At 48.8% G+C, this 26,084-nt stretch overlaps 2 protein-coding genes across 3 annotated transcripts in view; one reads left to right on the top strand and one right to left on the bottom strand.

The window, feature by feature from the left end:
• RNF115 (ring finger protein 115) overlaps positions 1 to 11,701 on the bottom strand; it is a 52,665-nt gene extending 40,964 nt beyond the window's left edge. Inside the window, exon 1 of the mRNA XM_084613286.1 lies at positions 11,490 to 11,701. Coding sequence (XP_084469412.1) covers positions 11,490 to 11,576 — 87 coding nt within the window. The 5' untranslated portion in view covers positions 11,577 to 11,701. The remainder of the gene's footprint in view (positions 1 to 11,489) is intronic.
• Positions 11,702 to 12,001: 300 nt separating this feature from the next.
• Positions 12,002 to 25,384, top strand: POLR3C (RNA polymerase III subunit C). 2 transcript variants are annotated; one of them, XM_084613284.1, is made up of 15 exons: positions 12,002 to 12,154; positions 13,946 to 14,112; positions 14,886 to 15,141; positions 17,009 to 17,194; positions 17,366 to 17,454; positions 17,903 to 18,007; positions 18,580 to 18,672; positions 19,996 to 20,076; positions 20,586 to 20,637; positions 20,751 to 20,811; positions 21,612 to 21,762; positions 22,584 to 22,685; positions 23,779 to 23,828; positions 24,611 to 24,760; positions 25,127 to 25,384. In XM_084613284.1, the coding sequence occupies exons 2-15, from the start codon at positions 13,966 to 13,968 to the stop codon at positions 25,206 to 25,208; spliced, it is 1,605 nt and encodes a 534-aa protein (XP_084469410.1). In that variant the 5' UTR covers positions 12,002 to 12,154; positions 13,946 to 13,965; the 3' UTR covers positions 25,209 to 25,384. The 2 variants fall into 2 exon arrangements, with proteins under 2 accessions (XP_084469410.1, XP_084469411.1); XM_084613285.1 differs by lacking the exon at positions 12,002 to 12,154 and having other exon boundaries at positions 13,976 to 14,112; positions 14,926 to 15,141.
• Positions 25,385 to 26,084: the final 700 nt, after the last annotated feature.

The following is a 26,084-nucleotide window of genomic DNA, read 5'->3' as shown; positions in this document are numbered from 1 at the left end:
CTTTTCTTCATCCAGTCAGTTCGAGAAATGTGACTACAGGCATTTTGACCAAAAGCTAATATACTATTACTTGCAGGATACAAACAGAGATAAATACAGCATTTGAATTAAATAACAAAAGTGGGACGGGGAAATCGGCAATGGAACAAAACAGATGAGTGGAGCTGTGTATGGTATTTCAGAATAATTTCTTACACTAAACAAATGGCTTTGTTTTCAATACTATCCATTGTTTGAAAAACTCTCCTAGAAAGCTGGAAGAATAAAGAGGCACTGGATGGCTCAGGGATTCAGAACCTTTCGTCATTAAGTTACTGCTCAGTGTTTAGCTCAGGGGTGACTGAAGGTTGCCCGCTAATAACTGCTCAACAGCTCACATGGACTGATCCTGGTGGGTTTCAGTCCCATCCCTGCATCATAAGCACCATGATCACAATTGGCCCCTTTCATGGTACTCTCAGGTGGAAACTGAATCCCCTGCTGTTACCTCCGACAGTGGTTGAGTACACCATCTCCAAGGTAGGACTGAGCCACAACAGGGAAGGGATAGGGACAGCAAGCTTTGCCAAGAAGCCTAGAGGTTTCAAGCACACTGCTCAGAGCACCCAGCCATCCTTCCGTCAACACCAATCAGCTCTAATTCTTGCATTTCCCAATATGGCCAGTCGTGCTAAGAAGGGCCCTCTGTCCCTCCAGCTCGTCATTAACTGTGCAGAAGTGTCCAACCCCAATTATTTTCAAGCAGTCGGAACTGAAGGGCAAATACGTGTTTCATCTGGAACCTTCCTTTTGCCTTGATTCTCAATCTGAAGTAGGCAAATCAAGAGAAACGGGATTGGAATGACACATGCGGGCTTCTTAGCCATGTTAACACCAAACAGAGGGTAAGACGCTCAGATATACAACCTTCATACCACTCTACTGAGGTCACTGACAGTCTATTTTCTTTTCCTCTCCTTATCTTCCAGGGCAAGCAGCAAGCTACAGTCCGATGTGGGAATTTAAAGCTAAATTTTCCTTTGGTATATGTGGGATGAATATCTGAACACTTTATCTATGCACAAAAAGGATCCAGGCACCCAAATTTCTTCCACATGATCAATGTGTCTCAATCCTGACATGCAGCACAGTCCCCTACAGGGTAGCCAAGTATCTGTGGTCTATTCAGTCTTTGGCCAGCCTGTTGGGACTGTCCTCAACTGCAGTAGTTCTAGTGATGTAGACACCTTTCCACTAGGAATTCAGTTGAGCCACCAAAATCATTTTTTGTGGGCCACTAAATAGCCAGGTTAGTGCACTTTAGAAGTAACATGGCACCCACATACCAGCGTAACAGGCATGGCACAAGAACATTTTTAGCCAGCAGCTAAGGAAGACATACCAGCTATTTACAGTTTGAGCTGTTTACTCAAACTATGCCAAGAACTTATCAGGCAACTTAGAATGGAACAATTTTAAAATATTTTTTTAATCTATTGTATATACAACATTCTATAATTTCTGTGATATGTAGGTAGTCTGACTAGATGATGATGTTCCCTTCTGGCCTTAACAAAAAACAATTTCCCCATCTTGGGGAGAAGAAAAAACAAAAACAAAACCTAGTATCTTTCCCTTCTGTAGCTCCTACTATCTGAACTGTGCTCCCTGCATGTATCCTGAACACAGTTCTACTGTGCTGTTCCTGTACCCCTTCATTTCTTTCTCTGCTATTATTTAGCTCCGTAACTGTATTTTGCAGAGGATTTTGGGATAGCTTCATTGACTATATAAAATTGTATGGACTCTTCAGCTACACTGCAGGGAAGGAACAATTGCATTTACCTGAACTTTGTAACAATGGTTATTCGATACCTTGGTGTTTTTTCTCTTCCTCATACAGTACCGAGAGCTTTGCAGATTTGTAGCAATATGCAAATGTATGCAATTCACATGCAGGAATGCGGGAGCCTGCTGGGTTCTACCACCTTTCCCTAGAGCCACAGCATTAGCGAACTGCTATTACTTTATAGTCTAGCCTATTTATATCCTATTTATTTCATGTTTTACATGTATGTTCAATGCTGTAATGGTTTTGCTACCCCTTATGTACCTTGGTGTACTCTGTATGGCAAAATTCTTTCAAATGGAGAAACACATCACAGAAGTATGTTTTGCCCTTTAATTGTGAGCCAACTATCTTAGAGGGAGAAGAGTAATAGGTGTTCTAACCCAGTGTCCTGGCCAGCCTGCAACACAGGTGAGTATTCTTTGCCTACTTAAAGTTCTCCTCTCATTTTAGTTGGTTATGGTATTATTCATTTCCTCTTTTAAACTGCTGAGCAGCATCACTTCTTGCTGCTAAAACTGAGGCCATGTTCACCCAAGAGGAGGCTGCATGGGGAGAGGGGGAGGGCCTGCAAACACACACACACACACAGTTAACTTTAAGCACAAGCAAGCCGATTCATTTTAATAGCACTACTCGTGTTCACGTCAATGGGAATTCACCTTAAACATGGGCAGGATCAGGGCCTACATTTGTAAAGTGCCCTGGGATCATTTCTATTAAAAGGGTATCCTGACGCCAATTAATATTTCAGAGCTGTACAATTTTGCAGAAATTTTAGCCTGCAACGCACTCTCAGAAAGGCTGAGCCTCAATGGTCTGAGATGAGTTCAACCTTTTCAATTAATATTGCAGGTATTACTTATTCAAACCTAAACTGAGCACAGCAGAAATAAAAGGTTTCAGAGTAACAGCCGTGTTAGTCTGTATTCGCAAAAAGAAAAGGAGTACTTGTGGCACCTTAGAGACTAACCAATTTATTTGAGCATGAGCTTTCGTGAGCTACAGCTCACTTCATCAGATGCATGCTGTGGAAACTGCAGCAGACTTTATATATACACAGAGAATATGAAAAAATACCTCCTCCCACCCCATTGTCCAGCTGGTAATAGCTTATCTAAAGTGATCATCAGGTGGGCCATTTCCAGCACAAATCCAGGTTCTCTCACCCTCCACCCCCCCCCCCCACACACACACCCAGGATGGTGTTATCAGGAAGATCACCAATCCGCACAGACACACCCCTGGAACTCTGACCTGGGATATTCTATCTACTACCCAAGATCCATAAACCTGGAAATCCTGAGCGCCCCATCATCTCAGGCATTGGCACCCTGACAGCAGGATTGTCTGGCTATGTAGACTCCCTCCTCAGGCCCTATGCTACCAGCACTCCCAGCTACCTTTGAGACACCACTGACTTCCTGAGGAAACTTCAATCCATCGGTGATCTTCCTGATAACACCATCCTGGCCACTATGGATGTAGAAGCCCTCTACACCAACATTCCACACAAAGATGGACTACAAGCCGTCAAGAACACTATCCCCGATAATGTCACGGCAAACCTGGTGGCTGAACTTTGTGACTTTGTCCTTACCCATAACTATTTCACATTTGGGGACACTGTATACCTTCAGATCAGCGGCACTGCTATGGGTACCCGCATGGCCCCACAGTATGCCAACATTTTTATGGCTGATTTAGAACAACGCTTCCTCAGCTCTCGTCCCCTAAAGCCCCCACTCTACTTGCGCTATATTGATGACATCTTCATCATCTGGACCCATGGAAAAGAAACCCTTGAGGAATTCCACCATGATTGCAACAACTTCCATCCCACCATCAACCTCAGCCTGGTCCAGTCAACACAAGAGATCCACTTCCTGGACACTACAGTGCTAATAAACGATGGTCACATAACCACCACCCTACACCGGAAACCTACTGACCGCTATTCCTACCTACATGCCTCCAGCTTTCACCCTGACCACACCACACGATCCATCGTCTACAGCCAAGCTCTGCGATATAACCGCACTTGCTCCAACCCCTCAGACAGAGACAAACACCTACAAGATCTCTGTCAAGTTTTCTTACAACTACAATACCCACCTGCGGAAGTGAAGAAACAGATTGATAGAGCCAGAAGAGTTCCCAGCAGTTACCTACTACAGGACAGGCCTAACAAAGAAAATAAGAACGCCACTAGCCATCACCTTCAGCCCCCAACTAAAACCCCTCCAAAGCATTATTAAGGATCTACAACCTATCCTAAAGGATGACCCAACACTCTCACAAATCTTGGGAGACAGGCCAGTCCTTGCCTACAGACAGCCCCGCAACCTGAAGCAAATACTCACCAACAACCACATACCACACAACAGAACCACTAACCCAGGAACTTATCCTTGCAACAAAGCCCGTTGCCAACTGTGCCCACATATCTATTCAGGGGACACCATCACAGGGCCTAATAACATCAGCCACACTATCAGAGGCTCGTTCACCTGCCTATCCACCAATGTGATATATGCCATCATGTGCCAGCAATGCCCCTCTGCCATGTACATTGGTCAAACTGGACAGTCTCTATGTAAAAGAATAAATGGACACAAATCAGATGTCAAGAATTATAACATTCATAAACCAGTCGGAGAACGCTTCAATCTCTCTGGTCACGCAATCACAGACATGAAGGTTGCTATCTTAAAACAAAAAAACTTCAAATCCAGACTCCAGCGAGAAACTGCTGAATTGGAATTCATTTGCAAATTGGATACTATTAATTTAGGCTTAAATAGAGACTGGGAGTGGCTAAGTCATTATGCAAGGTAGCCTATTTCCCCTTGTTTTTTCCTACCCCCACCCCCCAGACGTTCTGGTTAAACTTGGATTTAAACTTGGAGAGTGGTCAGTTTGGATGAGCTATTGCCAGCAGGAGAGTGAGTGAGTGAGTCCGTCTGTCCCCGGGAAAAAAGGGGGGGGGGGGTGAGAAAGCCTGGATTTGTGCTGGACATGGCCCACCTTGATTACCATGCACATTGTAGGGAGAGTGGTCACTTTGGATGAGCTATTACCAGCAGGAGAGTGAGTTTGTGTGTGTACAGGGGTGGGGGGGTGAGAAAACCTGGATTTGTGCTGGAAATGGCCCACCTTGATTATCATGCACATTGCGTAGAGAGTTGTCACTTTGGATGGGCTATTACCAGCAGGAGAGTGAGTTTGTGTGTGGGGGGGTGGAGGGTGAGAAAACCTGGATTTGTGCTGGAAATGGCCCAACTTGATGATCACTTTAGATAAGCTATTACCAGCAGGACAGTGGGGTGGGAGGAGGTATTGTTTCATGATCTCTGTGTGTATATAAAGTCTGCTGCAGTTTCCACGGTATGCATCCGATGAAGTGAGCTGTAGCTCACGAAAGCTCATGCTCAAATAAATTGGTTAGTCTCTAAGGTGCCACAAGTCCTCCTTTTCTTTTTGCGAATACAGACTAACACGGCTGTTACTCTGAAACACAGCAGAAATGGTACAGATGCCTCTCATTCAGCATAGCCTTTATTACAGGCATTCTTCTGAAAGAAAAAACACATTAGAACCAGAAAGAAAAACCTGCCAAGAGAGTCCAGATCAAAAGGAAGATGCCAGTTCATGATGGACTAAGTTGAGCAGCTTGTGAGTCTTTTTCCTCTAAGTTTATTCCTCTCAGGTATCCACTAGAAAAGGGTTCCCTACACAAAGCTATCGCCAACCAACGCAGGGCAGACTGTATTCATTTAAGGCATATGGGTCACAGAATTTTTAAAGAGAATCAACCAGTTTATTCCTATATCTGACATGGATGAGATTAGATAGGACTTATCCCTCTCTTGCTTAGCGCATTTACCTTATAACTTTGATGTACTGCATATAGTAAAAAAGTTTCATTCTTTCATATGATAAGAAGCCAGGTTTAACATGGAAAACATTTCAAAAGTTCATTTTAACTTCACACTGGGATTCCAGGCTGCGGAATTAAAATCTACTTTGACGACAACATTGGAAGCCAGTTTTGGGGAAGTCTGAAAAAGTACATTTTCCTACTTTACAATTCTGATGTGAAGAGGGGTAACGAGCTTACTTTCCTTCAGCATCTTTCAGTCCCCAAAAGAGAGTACTGCCCCACCAACAAAGCTGAATCAGGGGACACAAGATCTGACTCCATTCCTGTTATAAAGCTAAACGCTTGGACACTCCACTGTTTTAGCCCAGCTGAGGTAGGTCTTCAATAGGAAAAAGGGTGTGACATAACTCAAGTTAGCTATTATGAGGCAAAATCCTAATGAAGACAAGACAGTTTGCAGTTTTCATATGAGTTAGCAAGTCAAGATAAACCCCAGGCTCCCTCATAAGTCTAACTTCGCCTGCTAACTTGTGTGAAAACTACAGACTGCCTTGTCTTCACAAGGATTTTACCCAAATACAAGGACTTATAGGGATGCAGATTCTATCCTCACTACACATTTTAACTGTGTTGTCACCAATACAAGGGGCAATCATATTATACCCTTGACTTGGTTATAGAGGTAGTATCGATGAGGCCAACATTTTATACCGACTGCTCTGTGTATTTGAATTGCGCAGTGCTGATCATATTCTCAGCACTAAAAGAACTAATACACCAAGATGATTTAATCCACCACTAAAATGCAGACAATGCCATGTGGCAGCTGTTTAACAGTGCACTGCAACCCTAAACAACAGTTCAGGATGGGAAGTTAGCAGTAACCTTTAGCATACTTTGGATGAGTTCAAAGTGCTTTACAAGGAGAAATGTTAAGTGAAAGAAAGCTCTCACCCCCCCTTCTCACACCCCCCCAACATAAATGAAACTGCAGAGATTTGATATCTTCCGACTACAACTGGGGGATGATCAAGATGCCAGGGTCAGCCACCTATCCCTGACAAAAAGGGCCATGAGATTTTTGACGACATTAACTGATCAGGATCACAGAAGACCTGAGAGAGGGGCAAGTTGCAGATTCATTGTAACATGGGCCATTGGGGGAAGAACATTTTTTAAAAAGCATATGGCAGCAGTTCGCTTCACTGCAGATATTTAACTTGGAACTCTGAAAAGCCTTCCTGATTTCTCTCTTGTGCTGTGTTTAATCAAGATGAGTTATCCCTTTACCTTAAAATAAAAATGTATCCGCTGGGCTGCAGCTGCAACCTGACTTGCACCTGCAGCATTCAGCAGAAAGCGTGATTTGAAATGGCAGCCAAGGAACATGGTTTATTCTACCCCCCTCCAAATGAAACCAGGCCACCTTCAGCCAATGGTGACTTGCACAGCAGTTATGCTACAGAAGCTATGGAAACATTACTACTGAGATCCAACATCCCAGTTAACTCTTTCTGTGCCTGTCAGTGAACAGCCAGCCTTCACGTGACACCCTGGGAGGAGCACAGCTCCAGCCATGTATAAATGTGGTTTGTTCAAGGATTGCTTACCTTTCTCCCTCTCTTTTTTGGTGAAGGAGGCAGAGAAGGGAATAGTGGATTTTAAATATTTTTTATATACAGTTGATCACAAGAACCCTGCTGCTGAATAGAGAACAATTCACAACTACATTGAAAATCAGCATGGCATCGAAATCTGTTTTCCCACTGGCATTCTGGGAGATTTACCCAGGGCCTGTCCAAGCAATAAACACTGATGGAAGTTGTACACTTGCTTCAAAACGAGGCGATGGCCTCACACTTTTCAATCCTGTGTGATGAGCAGTGTTACTCCTAGTATAAAGGATTACCTCCTTGCCCCGCTATGTAAGCGATCTCAGGATCTCTCTCAACAGATATCATTTTTATTTTAAGATGATGTTATCCTAATCTAAGAATCACACCAAAGCAGGACAAAACCTTCCCATTTTACAAGGGGAAACTGGCAGAGAGACGTTACTTGCCTGAGGTCTCACAGAGAAAGTTACTGGCAGAGCTGGAAACAGAAGTCTTGACTCTCAGTCTTTAGCTCTCAGCCTTAGGCCACGTCTGCGCTACAGCAGCGCACCTAGAATGTTGCAGCTGGGTCACTGTAGCAGGGTAGCATAGACTACAGCAATGGAAGGGGGGTTTCCATCGAAGCAGGTAATCTACAAGACGTAGTAGCTAAGTCAAAGGGAAAATCTTTCCGTCGACCCAGCTGCTTCTACACCGGGGCTTAGGTCAACCTAACCACGGTGCTCAAGGCATGACACTTTTTACAGCCCTGAGTGAAGCAGCTAGGTCGACCTAAGTTTTGGGTGTAGACCAGGCCCAAGTCACTGGTTTGAGCTATCTCACCCTATCTGGAGATAAACAGGTCCATGGACTTCTACTGGATAATTCAGAGATCTGAAAGCAAGTCCTAATGTAGCCCTTTACAAACAGTAACCCATCACCCCATGAAACCAATGTTTGCCACATTTTACAGATGGAGAGACTGAGGCATGAAGAAAGGAAGTGACTTGCCCAAGGCCACAAAGGGAATCAGTGTCACAGCATCATTAGAACTAAGGAGTTATCCTCCGAGTTTCATGCTCCTTAAGGAAAGTTTGCCTCAACCAGAGATTGCAAAACATAGGCTGATTCATGATGACTGGCCTTCAGAAGAGTGTAAGAGTCTTACTCCAGAAATATGACATGACAAGGCAGGTCAGGGCCTTAGTGGCTGCCTGGGACTCTGTCGATAGATCCCTTGCTTGAGAAGCTGACTGAAAGAGGGGTGGCCCCTAACTCAAGTAGGTTCACATCAGGTTAGGTGCGTCACCGGAACAGGGGGAGATAAAGAGGTTGTCACCCCTGTAGTGGAGAGGTTGAAAAGGTGAAACGATTTACTGGTTTGGCAGGTACAAGTCCTGAACATATTATTTATAAAGTATGGGTAATAATATCCTCACATTTCTAGAGTTTGTATCATCCTCAGGAATACCTGAAATGCAGACACCTGCGGGGTGGAAGACAGAAAATCTTCAAGAGCACAACACTGTGCCCATAGAGGGGGAGATGACAGGTTCCCAGCACAATGCAACCCTGATCCCAATTAGGGTTCTGGGTGCTACTAATTATAATAATAAAATCCAGGTCAAACCATTAGCCTTACAAAGAGTCCAGGAGCAATAATGCCCAGGCAGAGCAAAACTGAAGACTCTGATTTAGAAATAAAGGGGCCTGGGTAGGAATGCTGATAGATATATACAACATCAGGGCAAAAGAAAAAAGGGAACCAATGCTAAGATGACAAGGAGTCCGGTAGCACTTTAAAAGCTAACAGATTTATTTGGGCATAAGCTTTCGTGGGTATTACACGGTGACTAGTCAAACAACAACGTGACACGTAAATGCATTGACGTTCTAGGCCTGGAGTTTTAGTTCCAATACCAAAAAATGCACTAATGGCATCAGGAAATCCTGAATCCCAGTTACGGAAGAGACTTGGTCGTGAGCAATTTAGAGCAGCATTTCTTTACAACAAAGGACAGTTGAAACATTGGAGGGAAAACTGCATAAGTCAGCAACAGAGGCAAGTAGTCTAAAGAGGGAGCTGAACACGATTTGGGAGAGGGAGAGAGAAAATACCAGAAGGCAGGGCTACTAGCTACACTTGAGGGGACATAGGGTGGGTTTGGAAGCAGAGAGATACATGATCAATTTGCATTTTGGATGGACAAGCTAAGTCTCAACAGGACTATATGCAATTGCAGAGGTGTGAGCTACCTGTGACATAAGCTAGAGAAATCTTCGGGATCATCATTCATGCCATGTATGAATGATTTTTAAAGTAAAAAAATTCCTTGAGGCCCCCCTCTTACCTCCCTTCACTGTGCAGAGGGGAAGAATAGCACAGCATTCCCTCGTTTACCTAAATGTCAGAGGGACGCTGAATCAGTCTGGATAACTGAAGGGTGCCCCCCAGTTACGAAATTCCCAGGAACTGGAGGACATCACCCTGTTTCAGGGTCCAGATCATTGAGATTTTGCTGCAGCAGCCTGCTCTTCATTAGCTTCTTTCATCTGAAAACCTTAAGGCGCATCACAAACTTTAAGAGCCTCACAATCTTCCTAAACTTGCTCTCTCAGAAGGTAGGTAGGTATTATCCTAATTTTACAGGTGGGGAAACTTGGGCACAGAGGTGGCGCCTGGGAGGCACCCCTTTAGCAAAGAATATCCAGATATTCCCATATATCGGGCAAAAAACAGTATTATGTGCCTGGTCTGATCTGGTCAAGCTACATTGCCTGTTCCTCTCCTCAAATAGCCTTCTGCTCCCCAACGACACCTCCCAAGACAGGAGGCTCACCGAGATACGGTCTATAACGTCACTAGAACATCAGCAGCACAACAAGGACACCCTTTGAGTCTAACCATTTTGGAGCTAAATGGAGAGACCACAGACTAGACTCGTCCAGACCCCTCCACTCTATGGCAGAACTGCTTGGGGTTAGCTGTGACTCAGCCCCCCACTACACTGCATACAACTTCAACCCCAAAGAGACACAGGACTATTTTACACTCACCCAGAAAGGGTACTCAAAAGGAGAACCATTTCCCTAGGGCATGAGGGAGACGTTCCCTTACTTGGGACCCTACTGATCCTCTGGCTGGGGAACTGAAATTTGCCCTTCTCACTGTGAGAATTGGGAGACCTCCCTCCATGCAGGGGACTGGACTAGATAACCTCTCGAGGTCCCTTCCTGTCCTAGGACTCTGTGCCACTGGGTCCCTGCCTCTGTCCCCCAGGGGTTCTCTCTCTAGAGGAGGGAGAATGGGTGTCCTTGCTTTCGAGAAGACCTAGGGACCCTGTGAAGGGTGAACTGGGGTTTACCTCCACTCTCAGTGGGGCTTAACCTTCCCTGTGTTCCCAAAGGGAACCCCCCCCTCTCTCCATGGGGATGGTTGGGATTAGCCCCTGCCCGCCACACCCCCCTCCCCAACCTGAGTGGCCCCTCCCATCAGGGAAGCTTGGGGCTTAGCCTCTCCAATACTAAAGGAGAGGATGTGGGGTTAGCCCCTTGCACCTTCACCTCTTTGGAGGACAATTGAGGGCTGAACACCTCCCCTTCCAGTTCTATGGTGTGGAGATTAGAGGGGGCCCTCAACCTCCCCCCTCCCACCCCCAAGAGATGTGCTGGGGTTTAACCCCCACCTTCCTTTTGTCCGTCCCCCCCGGCAGGAGAAGGAGCCTATCCCCCAAGCTGGGCTTAACCCTCAGGCCTGCCCCCCTTTTCGGGGAATACGTTGGGGTTTAACCCTCCCCCCTTTCTCACGTGGGGGGCTGGGGTTTCAGCCCCTCCTGCCTGGGCCCCCTCGATCCCTGAGGACAAGGGTTTGATGTTTAACCCCCTCTCGCTCGGGAAGCTGCGGGAGTTTAACCCCCCCACAACCACCACCGGGGGGAGGAGAAAGGGGGTTTAACCCCCCTTCCCGCTAGCCTCCCTTGGGGGCGGGGATTGGGATTTAACCCCCCCCCTTTCAGGGCCGGGGTTGGTGGGATTTAACCCCCCCTTCCGCCAGCTCCTCCCCCCCCAGGGGGAGAGGACCGGGGTTTACCCCCCCTTTTCATGGGGGGGGGCTGCTGGGTTCCCGCCCGGGCCCCTCCGGCGGCGGATCTGGGGGTTCACGCCCCCTGGCCCCGCCCCTTACCGGCAGCTTGGGGCTGACCTCCCCCTTGCAGCTGTGGCAGAAGAAGCGATGCTGGGACACGACGGCCGCTGCCGAGGCCTCCGCCATCTTCTCTCTCCCCCTCCCCCGGCTCCCTGCCTGCCGTCAGTCCTCCTTGGGGGAGCGCCGAGACTAGGGCCCGCGCGGATAGAGCGGCAGGCAGGTCCCTCTAGCCGCCCACTTCCGCCTCTCCTTTGTGCTCCGCCGGCGGGGGCCGGGAGACACAGTCCTCCACTAGGCTAGCGAGACGAGAGGACTGCAGGGTAGAGCGGCCCCCTCGTTTCTTCCGCGTGCCGAGTCCTCCGCGCGGCCAGAGAGACTCGGGCGAGGATAGAGCGTCGCCCCGCAAATTCCGCCGACGGCCTGCGCTTTAGCGCCCCAGCCTGACCACCGAGACTAGCAGGGGTGCGCGTAGAGCGGCCCCGTTATAGCCGCGCTCTCCAGCGGACAAGGGATAGAGTCTCGAGAGCCCTGACTCCCGGCGCCCCCCATGGCCCCGGCTGCAGCCGCCGAGGGGGGATGGGAGCGATTGGAAGTGACCGGAAGTAATCGGCGGTGAGCCGGAAGTTGAAGGGGACGGAGTTGCTATGGTTGCTGGAGGGGCCTAGGAGACCCCCTCCCCCAGACAGCCCAGGCTGAGGCCCCAGGTGAGTGAGGGCATCGGGGTGTGGGGTCCCCAAGGCATCCGGGGGGGGGCGAGTCTCCCTGGCCGGGGGCATCGAACTTTGGAGGCAGCTGGACAGGAACAGAACCCAGGAGTCCTGGCCCCCAGTCCCCTGCTGTGATCGCTCGGCCGCTCTCCCTTCCCAGGGCTGGGAACAGAACCCAGGAGTCCTGGCCCCCAGTCCCCTGCTGTGATCGCTCGGCCGCTCTCCCTTCCCAGGGCTGGGAACAGAACCCAGGAGTCCTGGCCCCCAGTCCCCTGCTGTGATCGCTCGGCCGCTCTCCCTTCCCAGGGCTGGGAACAGAACCCAGGAGTCCTGGCCCCCAGTCCCCTGCTGTGATCGCTCGGCCGCTCTCCCTTCCCAGGGCTGGGAACAGAACCCAGGAGTCCTGGCCCCCAGTCTCCTGCTGTGATCGCTCGGCCGCTCTCCCTTCCCAGGGCTGGGAACAGAACCCAGGAGTCCTGGCCCCCAGTCCCCTGCTGTGATCGCTCGGCCGCTCTCCCTTCCCAGGGCTGGGAACAGAACCCAGGAGTCCTGGCCCCCAGTCCCCTGCTGTGATCGCTCGGCCGCTCTCCCTTCCCAGGGCTGGGAACAGAACCCAGGAGTCCTGGCCCCCAGTCCCCTGCTGTGATCGCTCGGCCGCTCTCCCTTCCCAGAGCTGGGAACAGAACCCAGGAGTCCTGGCCCCCAGTCCCCTGCTGTGATCGCTCGGCCGCTCTCCCTTCCCAGGGCTGGGAACAGAACCCAGGAGTCCTGGCCCCCAGTCCCCTGCTGTGATCACCTATCCACACTACCTTCCCATGCTAAGATCATTATAGTTCCCACCGCTGGGAACAGAACCCAGGAGTCCTGGCTCCTAGTTCAGTGCTATGATTACTCATCCATGCCACTCTCCAAGAGCTGAAAGTTGAACTCAGGCATCCTGACTCCTAGGCTGCACTCTGCTCTGACCATCTGGCCACCCAACCTTCACTCATATAACATTTCTTCTGACACCAAGCCTCTGTCCCTGTGAGTTCTGTTGGCTGATAATTCACCTGGATGTTAGTTGTGCGCTACTGCCACCTTGGCTCAGGGTGTATCGCGCCTGTCACAGTCAATTAGATTGTGTAGACCTAGCACTTATATGAAGGTCGTTTGGAGGAGCCCTCCTCTGAGCTGAAAAAGGCTATTTGCTGAGCTATCTTCTCCTGCCTTTCAGTCCTTTGTTTCCATATAAAATTCCTTATCAACATTTCAGTTCCATTAGGCCCCCCATTATGCATCTCTCCTGAAGCATCCCGTAAGGATTCTTTAGCTCCTATAGTGCTGCCTGCATGGCAGACATTGTTATGGCTCTTAATTTTGAAATGAATGGAGTGCCCGACTGGCAGCCCTAGAGGTGGATTATCTGCAGAACAGATGCAGCAGTAGGAAAGGACAAGGCAAGCTTTCCACACAGCCCACCCTGCCCTGGAGGGATCATCTCAGGGGATACTATGTGTTTAGTCTCCATGGCTCATTCAGTCCTTGGAGGGCAGGCCTGCCTGCCCCGTTTGCCAACAAGGGGGCTGGCTGTGATGGCAGTTTTGATATAGGCTTAGCCACAAACCCACCAGATTCATTTCAGGCATGAATTGGTAACAGCTTTTAGTCTCCACTGATCTAGGCCAATTCAAACAGGTGACTGGAGAGGTGAAAATCTTTGTATCTAATCAGCAAATCTCCTGCGCTCGCCTGTCTCACCTGATAACAACTTTAATAACATAAATGCTTTTCCCCATATTCTTCTAGTATTTTAATTTGCCGGCAAGATGACTCAGGCAGAAATTAAACTCTGTTCCCTCCTGCTGCAAGAACATTTTGGCGAGATCGTGGAAAAGATAGGGACTCATCTTATCAAGACAGGCAGCCAGCCGCTGAGAGTGATTGCCAACGACACAGGGATGTCGCTGGATCAGGTATGTCTGGAATACTCTAGGAGTTAGTCTCCTTTGGATCACATAGCTGACTAAACTATTATTCGCTCATTACAACTTGTCAGTCACCATTTCTGGTGCTTTTGAAGGATTCTGTTATTCTAAAAGTGTTTGCAAAAGGTAAATCAGAATTTGAACATGTCTCCTTAAAACCAAATCAGTTTCTTTAATAGTACAAATTGCAATCGGCTTTAACAGAAAAGGTTCTGAGCTCTTACCTCTCCACAGAAGGGCAAAGGGAAGGAGGGTGTTTAAAACTAAAATTTAAAAATGTAGTTTTATAAGGGGTGGAGAGGACAAAAGATGGAGTTCTCTGAAGTTAGTGCAGCATCTGGAGAATAAGGAGATGAGACTTAGTGGCCCAAACTCACAGAGCGAGTCAGGACTACAGTCGAGATTCTCAGGCCCTGCCTCGAGTAGGAGGAGATCTTGTAGGTTTTTCCATCTCTTAGTTCTATGATAGCCTGAGGCCCTGGGGAATTTCAAACATCACCCGCACCTCTCCCACAATAAAGATGATCTGGTGAAGGCTCAGTAGCTTTATCTTAGGTTGTTAATGATCAGTGCTAATTGGGGAACGTGTGACCATTCCTGAGACTATGGATGGAGATAAAGCACCTAAACACATAAGGGGAGGGGCATGCCCTTCCTCATCCCAGAGGTGATCAGCCCTGAAGCATGATGGTCGATTTCCGCCATATAAACTATGCTAAGTTTCCAAGTACGTGGCTCGTTCCTTTCTCTGGCATGTGCAGGTTAAGAAAGCTCTCTGTGTCCTCATTCAACACAACCTAGTGACCTACCAGCTGCAGAAGCGAGGCTTTGTGGAGTACGAAGCTCCGTGCAGTCGGGTGCTGAGGATCCTCCGGTATCCACGTTACATCTATACTGCCAAGACCCTCTACAGCGACATGGGCGAGCTGATTGTGGAAGAGCTGCTGCTGAATGGCAAAATGACCATGAGCGCCGCGGTGCGGAAGGTTGCAGACAGGCTAACGGAAACTATGGAGGGTGAGCCAAAGCGGTGTGGAGACAGCTGAGAAATAGAGCGGGAACCTTTTGCTGCAGCACCTTATCATCTGTCTGGCAAGGTTTGGGGATACTTCATGCTACCAGAGTGGCTGGGTTCTGTACGCAGCGAAAGGGGATTGGATGGCTCCCAGGATCTGTGCAGAAGAAGAGGGCTCTGGACATAGAGCCCGATCCAAAGTCCATTGAAGTAAATGGGAATCGTTCCATTGATGTCAGTGGGCTTTAGGTCAGGCCCATATGGGGCATCCTCAAGGGGCTGTACAGAACACTGACACTCCCAAGCACCTCCAGGAGAGAGGTCAGTATCATCACCCACATTCTATAGAAGGGGAAACTGAGGCACAGGGAGAGGAGGGGACTGCCTAAGATCAAACAGTGAGTCACTATAAGAGCTGGGTACAGAACTGGCTCCTGTGCTTGGACCATTTGACTATGATTTATATCGATGTCTCTTTTACCCTATCTTTCTATCAGTAGACAAGTGTAGAGACAGCATGGTAGGAGATCTGGGAATGCATTCTCTGCTCTACCATTGGTTCACAATATGACCTGGAGGGAATCACTGTCCCTCGTTGTGCCTCAGTTTCCCCATCTGTAAAATGGGAGTAACAACACTTATCCAAATGACAAGTGCTATGTAGATTCCAAAGAGTGTAAGTGCTGGTTACCTGCATATTTCTCATCTCAAGGCTGAATTTTACACACATGGACTAAAATGGAAAACACATGTATTAGTCATTGAATCTGTTTTTCCCTTACCTCTGTATCTGTCCCTCCAACAGACCTAAGTTTGCTCTGCTCATTTAACTATTCCCATTGATTGGTGGCCTACAAAGAGGTGGAAATCTTTGTGTTTCCACTGCACCTTTCTCTTAAGAGAAATGTGGGAGGCCTTAAATACCTGGGAAGAAAGGGAAAAACCTCAACTGGCCAGCAAGTCATAGTTGTTCACTGAACTATATTAGCGGCTCCGCTTGATTAAAAGACACCAATGCTATATAATCCAATGGAGCTTTATAGCTTCTGGTGTACAAGCTGTGTCCCAACAAATGTTGAGTTAAACGGGAAGAGAGGAGAGAGCAGCGTGAGTTTAGATTGTAAGCTCCTGAGGGCAGAGATTCTCACTACATACAGTGCCCAGTGCAATGGGGCCCTGATCTCAGGTGCTGCTGGAATATAAATAATAACAAATGATGATAATGAGAGAACTTAAGAGGCATCAGAGACAACCTGCGTTATCTGGTGAGATTTGAAATGAGACAGAGATTCAGGAATTTGCTAAGAGCTGCCAGAAAGACTCTCCTGTGGACAGTGGCAAAGAGACAGGCTGAGAGAGGCCCTTCTATATGTGGGGAATGGAGCAGAAATATACAGGAAATGTTTCAGGTGTAGCAGAAGCATAGGAGAAGGTTCTTGCACCAGCAGTTGTGAGATCTGCAAAGGGACAGAGAGCAGACCCATGCTACTAGCGTGGTGGTGAACTGGGGAGAAAGACTGGTTAAGATTTTTCAAGATGACTAGTGATTTTGGGTGCCCAAGTTGTGACACATTAAAAAGACCTGCTTGGCCCATCTCAGGCCCCTTTAAGGGGTCTCTAGTTGCCACCTAGAAACTGAGACACCCAAAATCACTTGTCACCTTTGCAGATTTGGACCAAGGTCTGAAGTCAGCTGGAGCAAGTGGGTGGAAGGTGATAAATGCAGATCAAATACCAAGCCTTCTCTTGCGCAGCCCTGCTTCTACGGCTCTTAAAGACAACAATGCGGCCTGATCCCACATGGGTGCAGGAGCAGCTGGAGTTTGGGATCATGATAGATTCTGTTCTCCTTGGTATCCTTTTGCCCAGATGGGAAAACCATGGACTATGGCGAAGTCTCCAATACATTTGTGCGCCTAGCGGACACGCACTTCATTCAGAGATGCCCAATGGCCCCTGAAACTACCGAGACTTCGGATGCACCACCACCTCCTGCGCCCACTTTGGCAGTTAATGAGAAGGACATGTACGTGGTCCCCAACCTGAATCTCATAGGTGAGAGCTGTCAGAATCTCCTTGGGTAGATTGCATTTAGAATGTGGGTGGGTGACACCAAATGCTCGGGGTGATCTCTGTGTAATCAGCAAAGGTGCTTTGGGAGCTTTCCAACCTGAACACAAGACTGCCGTGCTGGTATTCAGAGGAAAATCTGTCTTTGGCCTGCAGGGAAAGGGAAAAGGAGCAGATCATTTGACGATGAAGATAACGGTGAACACAAGGCAAAAAGGCAGAAACAAGATGCAGACAGCAAAGAGGTATTGCTAACCCCCTGCTGCTCCTTGGCTTGCATTCAGGCCAGCCATGATCTCTGTGGTACTGGAGGGCTTAGCAGTCCTTTATTCCACTATCTGACCTTTGGGTTTATAGCCAGTGAAAACCAGCAGGGACCAGTGGGTCCACAGTGCTTACCCTAGGGGGAATGAGGCTACTGTACAGCCTTTGTTCAAGGGGCTGTTTGGTGTAGACAGTCTGCCTGTCATCCACTGTGTAACCTCCCCTTCTTGGTTCGATTCACGTTGGTCCAACTCTTCTGAGATTCTAGACACCTGCAGCTTCCAACAAGCTCCAGGGTACGTGGCAGGTGCTCAGCACCCCTCAGAATTTGCCCTGCTGACGGTGCTCATTCCTCAGACGAGCATCTGGCTCTGCAACCAATAAACCAGCCTCAGCGTTTCCTTCTCCCTCTTCCCCATTTCTCCTCAGCCCCTGCCCGATGACGGCATTTATTGGCAAGCCAACATCGATCGGTTCCACCAGCACTTCCGAGACCAAGCCATAGTCAGCGCAGTGGCCAACAGGATGGACCAGGTATGCAGAAGTAATCGGGAACTTCCTCAGCGGAGTTACTCCAGGTAGCAGGAGTGGGGAATTTGGTGCTTGCAACCTTGGCAGTTACATGTTAAAAGCTTCAAATCTCAAGCTTCAGGGTACTAGCTGATGGCTGCAAGGGTCAGGAAGGAATATTTCACAGTCTTCTGAAATATCAGGCATTGGTTGCTGCTGCAGACAGGAATTGGACCGAGGGCTGCTTCCCGTTTTATTCAATGGGAGTTTTGCCTTAAATGCACCAGCTGCCTGCTCCAGTATATCAAATCCTACAAGCTGGTTATCCATGCTGCTAAGCCCATATGTTGCTCTCCCAGAGCATCTTTCCCTTCTCCTGCACTGGAATGGTCTTGCTGGCAGTTCAATGGGGCATGTAACCAGCCTAAGATGAGTGGAAGGAGGCTAATGCAACCTAGATCTTACTGGAGGCTGATTTCTGAATTTGGAGCACTCCAGTTCTTGACCGGGGGGGTAGGGGGGAAGGAATTCTTCTTTCATCATGTGAACAGAGATTCTGTCAAGGCCTAAAGGCTGTTTCCTTCCTTTTTAAATAGACCAGCAGTGAAATAGTGCGGACTATGCTGAGAATGAGTGAAATTACTACATCTTCCAATGCGCCTTATACGCAGCCACTGTCTTCCAATGAGGTAAGTTTCTGCAGTATTTGGGGCACTCTATAGAAATCGGACACGGATAACTATATTTCTTTGGTATTATGTATATGCATTGTGGCAGCAGCTAGCAGTCCCTGTCCTCGACCAGGACCCCTTGGTGCCAGGTGCTATACAGACACAGAACAAGCTACAGACGTATTATTGAGTGGCACAGGAACCCAGCTGAACACTCATTTTAGACTTCAAGGTTTGGTCATGAGCGTCAGAGCGTCGCCCACTCTCTCCTGGTGTTTGCCCAGCCTCATATCCAGACTGTGGAAGGGTTGTCTAGTGGTGAGAGGAGGACTCCTGGGTTGTAACTGTAAAGTTATGCATCTAGGAACAAGAAAGTAGGTCATACTTACAGGAGGGGGGACTCTCTCCTGAGAAGCCGAGACTCTGAAAAAGATTTGGAGGTTAGGGTGGATAAATGACTGTGAACTCCCAATGCAACGCTGTGGCCAAAAGGTCTAACGCGATCTTTGGCTACCTATACAGGGGAATCTTAAGTAGGAGTAGAGAGGTTGTTTACCTCTGTATTTGGCACTAATGTGATCTCTGTTGGAATACTACATCCAGTTCTGGTATTCCTACTTCAGGGAGGATGCTGTGAAATTGGCGAGAGTTCAGAGAAGAGTCACAAGAATGTCTAAAGGGTGAGAAAGATGCTGGATAGTGATAAACTAAATGCATTGAGCTTGAGTCTAACAAAGAGAAGGTGAAGGGGTGACTTGATCATGGTCTACAAGCACCTACATGGGGAACAGAAATTTGATAATGGTCCCTTCAATCTAGCAGACAAAGATCTAACAAGATCCAATGGCTGGAAGCTAGACAATTTCAGGCTGGAAATCAGGTGTACAATTTTAACAGTGAGGGTAATTCATCATTAGAACATCTCACCAAGGGTTGTGACAGATTCTCCATCACTGGCAGCTTTTAAATCAAGATTGGGTGTTTTTCTAAATGATCTGCTGTAGTTCAAAGAGGCATTATTTCCAGAATCTCTGTGCCGTGTTATACGGCAGTCAGACTAGAGGATCACAGTGACTTCTTTTGGCCTTGGAATCTATGAATTTATGACTGGCTCTGTTGCTGACTCACTGTGTGACCTCAGGCAAGTTACTTCACCTCTGTGTGCTGCAACTTCTCCTTCTGTAAAATGGAGATAAAAATGTTACCTTGCAGCAGGGCTCTGAAGATCAATGTGAACATGTTTGTAAAGCACTCTGAGATCCAAATGAATTAAATACTGTTTATTTTTATCATCTCAAATGCGAATAGAAGGTATTTTCTGGGTGTTCTTTTATTCCACAGATATTCAGATCTCTTCCAACAGGATACAATATTGTGAAACAAATTCTGGATCAGTATCTCACTTTGCTAGCCGATGACCCGGTAAGAAATGCATTATGTGTAGTTTGGTTTTGAACAAGATTTCCACCTTTGGTCCAGTTCTGATTTAGGGCCTCAATCATGCAGTCCTCTCCACGTGAGTGGGCCCCATTAAAGTGAGTGGTATTTTCTGCATAAGCAAAGCTGTTCACTTGCTTAAGTGTTGGTAGGATCAGGGCTTTGGTTTCTTCACCTCACTCAGCGTGGACAGTGAAAACAGGCACTAGTCCATTTTACCCTCTGTTTCTAGTCCGTTTCATCTTGGGGTTCTCCTGCCCTAGGTCAGAATGACTGCAGGTGGGAGCAGGAAGGTTTAAAGAAAAACAGTTTCCCATTAACGTTTAAACATTGTGAGAACAAAGGTGGAAATTCGGCTTTGGAAACATCCTCTAACCATTAAGGTTGGGGATTTATTTTTTTAAAGAAACTTATATTCTGCCCCCAATGGTATTCAATTTATATCAAAATTGTAATAGTCTTTGTATACATTTAACCCTTTTATTTCCTTGTAGCTGGAGTTTGTTGGTAAATCCGGGGACAGTGGCGGGGGCATGTATGTCATCAGTATCCTTTACTGAGAAATCTACTATGGGCAGTTTACTGCTGGTCCTGGGGCTTACCGAACCTTGTGAGATCCTTGGTAATTCATGTGTGGTACCTTGACACGCACTGCCCAGATCTCCACAAGGCCCTCGCGACTTTGGCAACAGCAACATTGGAATCCATCGTACAGGAGAGGTAAAGCAACTCTTTGAATGTAGCTTGTTAGCCCCCTTGTTACTCTGCCCAAGGCATACATATGAGAGAGAGAGAAGGTGGGTGAGGCCATACCAATATTTGCTGGTCCAGTAAAAGAGATTACCTCACCCACCTGGTCTGTCCATATCCCACAGAGCTACAACAGTCCTCAAACAGCAGAGCTGCACCTTTTTCACCCACAATCTCCATCCTTTCGTTGAAGAGGGAGAGAGGAAGGAAGGATCCAATCCTGAGAGGTGCTAAGCTCCCTCCCAATTCCCATCAATTTTAGTGACTGATCTATCTCAGGATCAGGCCCCACATTATCCAGCTGTATGTTGAAAGTATTCATGGTTTCGAGGCTTCCTGGGTGGTACCAGATAGGAAGGTGACATTAGTTGTGATGAGATTCTCCAGTCTCTGCTGGGCAGCCTGTTCCCTCTTTAGCTAGCCTGGATTTCATGAATAGGGAAATAAACATTGCTGAGTGAAAATTTAGTGACATCTGCATGATTAACTCTCAGACACATTTCATTTTCATGCATGTATTTCTAAAGCATCAGTTACTGGTCTAGAGACCGGGTACCGGACTCAAAGGACCAGTGGTCTGATCTGGTTTGGGCCTGTGGCTCTGAAGTCAGGATTTCATTCCATCTTCAACACACACAAGATGCTTTTTCTCTTCTGAAGTGTTAATGTAGGAACCTTCTCAATTCTCTGATGTTCCTGTGCAGCGGGTCTAGGTTTTGATGTTCTTCCCCAGAGTTGTATGTTAGTTGGTTTGTTCCTCCCCCATCTAGATTTGGTTCCCGTTGCGCAAGGATATTCAGGCTGCTTCTGCGGAAGAAGCATTTGGAACAGAAACAAGTGGAGGATTTTGCCATGATTCCTGCCAAGGAGGCAAAGGACATGCTGTATAAAATGCTATCGGAGAACTTTGTGTCCCTACAGGTGAGAGTTTCTATTCATGCTGTCACCCAGAGGTGAGCAGAGTGTGTCACAAACAGGGCATACAGGACATAAAGATGAATGCAGATGAAGGAAGGTGGTTAGAGCAGGGGACTGGGAATCCTGGGTTGCATCCCCATCAGAGCAGGGAGCTGGGAGTCAGAACTCTTGGTTTCCATGCTGAGCTGCGGGGTGGGAGCGTTGTCTAGTGGTTAGAGCAGTGGGGTGGTATCTTAGTTTCCATTCCCAACTCTGGGAGGGAGTGTTGCCTAGCATTAGAACAAAGGAATCAGAACTACTAGGTCATTCATCTCTCTCTGCCTCCGTTTTCATAGACCTGGACAACGGATCCAGTGTTAACCTGTCTCCCAGGGGAGTGGAAAGCTGATTGCATTAATATCTGTAAAGTGTTTTGTGATCTCAGTTGTTCTCCCCTAGCTGTCGGATCCCCCTGCTCGTCCCTGGTTTACTAACAAAGAATAGTAACTGGAAATATGTGTCACTGGACAGTTTCCAAGCACTGGTCTTCAGGCTGTCACCAGCAAATGCCCTTCCCTGCATTTTGCCGCTGGGGGAGCCGAGGCCTGGAAAGGTGCAGTGACTTTCCCAGGATCACATGGCGAGTTATTGGTGGTGCCGTGCTAGGGATGTAAGCGGCCAGGATCACACCACTATCCCACGCGCCCTCTCTCTCTCTTTGCAAAGAATGATGATCGCTGGGTCCCTGGGGGAAGCTAGAAAGGAGCACACAGAGAGAACAGACAGATACAGCCCTCTGGGGAGGTCACACACATATTACAATCTTCCTTCCTGCACGCAAACAGGAGATTCCGAAGACTCCGGACCACGCCCCCTCCAGGACGTTCTATCTGTACACAGTGAACACTCTGTCCTCTGCACGGATGCTGCTGCACCGGTGTTATAAGGTACCCGATAATTCCCTGGCCATCCAACTGACACTGATGCTCATGCAAATCACACTGTGTCCTTCGCACCCCTTGGACTCCTTCGGTTTATTCCCTCTCTCTGATTCCGCGTCACCACAACAGCAGTTGTGTCGTTGGGGACTCTGCAACATGGAGAGCAACATTCCCAGGTGCAGAGAGTCACTGGGCTGACCATCCTGGCCCCTTTCATCCCTTATCGATTTATCGACGGATGGGAAAAGTGACACGGGGATCATTCAGCCACTGAAATGCAGCCCCCTTGATTGGGTTGATCGTGCGCAGCTGCCCTGCACAGGCACTGAGGACAGGAAATGGAAAGTCCAGCATTCCACTGAACCGGCAGAGAGAACTGTAGGGAGGCAGAATGTCACTCGGCAAGTTCACACCTGGCCAGGAGGCTGATGGTAGTGCCCTGGTGACTGGAGAAAGCATGATGGGATCTTTAGTGACCACAGAGAGTGGATCTCAGCTGACAGAGGAAACCGCTCGCAGCACAGTGCCCTTTGCTGCTGCACTTGGCCATTGCGTCCAGGGCCAGTTCAGAAGGAGGCATGCAGTCTTCACTCCCTGCTCGGTCTTTGTTTGCCGTGGAGGGCTGTCATCCGAGGATAGACCTAGCCTGACCCTGCTTAGCTTATGAGAGGGGCTCAGAGCACAAGGCTGCACGTCCCACAGGATGGTAGAGGCTCATACTCGGGGTGGGTGATAAACCCTCTCAGATGCATCTGTTACCTTTAACACCGTCCCCAGCAAAGGCACGTGAAGGTAGCAAGGAGTGAGGTGGATTTCCACACCAGGCCCTGTAAATGGCGCAAGAATTAGCTGCAGAGAGACCAGAGCCGGAGCAGGGAGCATATGCATAAAATCCATCCCCCCTCCCCGATTTTGCCCATCTTCGCGGCTCATGGCGCAGAGGACCTAGCGGCAGGCTTGGGGGGAGCCAGTGGTGGGGCCCAGTATTCCCGCTCACACTCCCCCTTTTGGCTGAGATTAAAGCACACAATCAGATGGCGTCGTTTCTTTGTATCCCTCCCCCAAAACCCTGCTTCTTGTTCCTCTTTCCATTCCCTAGAGCGTGGCCAACCTGATTGAAAGGCGACAGTACGAAACCAAGGAGAACAAGTGAGTGGCGCTAAGCAGGCCGAAAGCTCCTGGGCCGAGTCATCATGCTGGGGTCAAGCAGCTTAGACCTCTGACATGGGGTTCGTAACTAGAGGAGCTTACCAAAGGGAGTTGGGTGCCTAGCTACCATAGGGAGTTAGGAATCTAAATAGCTTTGAGCACCTGGGTCTTGGTGCCCAATAAGTGTCAAAGATAAACAGATGGATGGCAATGAAAACTGTTTGGCAGGGAGGGGCGGTTAAGGAGAAATATCATCCATGTTGGGTAGGTGCACGCAAACACACACACCCCTGAGCCGCGCTGCCCCAGTCAGGGTTTCAGCCAATGTGGTTCACTCCAGCTTTGTAATAGAGGTAAGCGCCCTGGGTGCAAGGATCTGCAGGGGGAGTTCGCCGCTCTTGGGAGCTGCATCAGTACAAACAGCCCCTGCCGAGACAGGCCCTGGTGCGTCTGGCACAGCCACGGGCATTACTGGTGCACATGATGCTTTGCAAATGCAGCCCCTGCCCCCAGAGTTTGCAGTGTAGCAGGGGGAAAAGGAATAAAGACAAGCCCTGGGGTAATGGGCAAGGGGAGGGCGAAGGGGGAGATGTTATTGAGGAGGACAGTGGGGCGAGGTAGTGGGGGAGACACATGGATTTTGAAGGCAGGAGGGAACCTGCCTGGATCCGAGATTGGATCTGGCCCCTTGTGAGTAACGCGGTCGGCCCAAACCTGAGTGATGGGAACAGGCTTCAGCGTCTCGCCGGCGCTCAGTGAACGCTGTCTGCCTCGCCCCCCAGGCGCTTGCTGGAGAAGTCTCAGCGGGTGGAGGCCATCCTAGCATCCATGCAGGCCACGGGCGCCGAGGAGGTGCAGCTGCAGGAGATCGAGGAGATGATCACAGCCCCGGAGCGCCAGCAGCTGGAGAACCTCAAACGCAACGTCAACAAGTGAGCGGAGCCATGGCGAGGGTTGGGCGGGCTGGTCTAGGGGATGGGGAATCAGGATTCCTGGGGGCTACACCTGGCTTTGGGAGAGGACAGGACAGGAGTGTAATCAGAGCAGGGTGGGGGCTGGGAATCAGGACTCCTGGTTCTATTCTTGGGCAAGCTGCATTCTCCTTCTGCCTCAGGTTCCCCATATTAACAACAGGGACAACGCTACTTCCCCACTGCCCGGGGCTGTGAATTAACGCATGACTGTTAGTAACTAGCTTTGCACTGCTCGCCTGGGAGGCTCCCGCTAAGCACAAGGCGGCATTGACACGCGCTGCTCGGCCTGTGACGCTCTCCCTCCCCTTGTCCGTAAAATCACAGGATCGACGCCAGCGAGAATCAAGTCGACGAGACCATCTTTGTGCTGGAGTCGTACATTGAAAGCACAGTGAAGAAGCTGTGAGGGCGCCCCCTGCTGGCAGACTGCGTCCCTTTCACCACTCCAGTCATGGCCCTCTGGGTGGAACTATCTGCTTCCTGCGGGGAGGGGAGTTTGCAGACAGCTGTTCTGCATTTTTGTTTATTTTAACTGTATGTTTAACATTGATTGGAGGGGAAATAAAACACTGATTGCGCTGATTAGCTACGTAGGGGGTAGTTGGAGGTGGTACAAAAGCCCTGGTCGCCCAGGCCTGAGAACCTCACCCAGTAAGCTCTGGGGCTGGTGAAAGATGCCAGCTGGACAATTTAGGAGACTACAGTTCCCTAGTTCTGCCTTACAGTCTAGGTATGGGCAATACCAACTCCCCATACACACCTGCCATGCCAGCGTGTGGTCTCCATAACCCGGTCAGTCCTTGACCTCTCTGCTGAGAGTGCCACCCCCCTGGCCAGCTGCCAGGATGCTCTGCTGAGTCTGAAGTTCCTTGCAAAACCTCTCTGCTGAGCCTGCTAGGTCTGGAATTGTCCGTGATGAGCCCAGCCGGGGGACCACAATCTGTGCCTCGTCTGCACCAGGGTTTCACAGCGAGATCGCTGTTTCCGTGTAAACCCACCTGTTGCTTGCAGTGCGGACAAAACCGCACCATGGCTGAGATGCTTGACACGGTGGTAGAAGACTGCAGGAGGCTGAGGAAAAAGTCAGAGCATAAGTGGCAATCTAGTCACAGTGTGGAGCCAGCTGAACCCCTCAGACAGGGCGCTGGCCCGGCATGTTTTTATTACCTGCAAGGTTTATCTCTAGTGCATCTATTTCACTGTCCTCTAGGGCAGTGGTTCTTGACCTTTTTTCATTGGTGGACCTTTAAAAAATTTCAAATGGAGGTGCGAACCCCTTTGG

This window comes from Lepidochelys olivacea, assembly GCF_965140295.1.
Source record: "Lepidochelys olivacea isolate rLepOli2 genome assembly, chromosome: 24".
NCBI classification, from domain to species: Eukaryota; Metazoa; Chordata; order Testudines; family Cheloniidae; genus Lepidochelys; species Lepidochelys olivacea.
This window is presented reverse-complemented; position numbering and strand designations above follow the sequence as displayed.

Coding starts and splice junctions, on each gene's coding strand:
- POLR3C (XM_084613284.1), top strand. CDS start 13,966: ATGACTCAGGCAGAAATTAAACTCTGTTCCCTCCTGCTGCAAGAACAT. Junction 20,077..20,585: donor CTTTGCTAGCCGATGACCCG/GTAAGAAATGCA, acceptor ATTTCCTTGTAG/CTGGAGTTTGTTGGTAAATC. Junction 23,829..24,610: donor TACGAAACCAAGGAGAACAA/GTGAGTGGCGCT, acceptor CTCGCCCCCCAG/GCGCTTGCTGGAGAAGTCTC.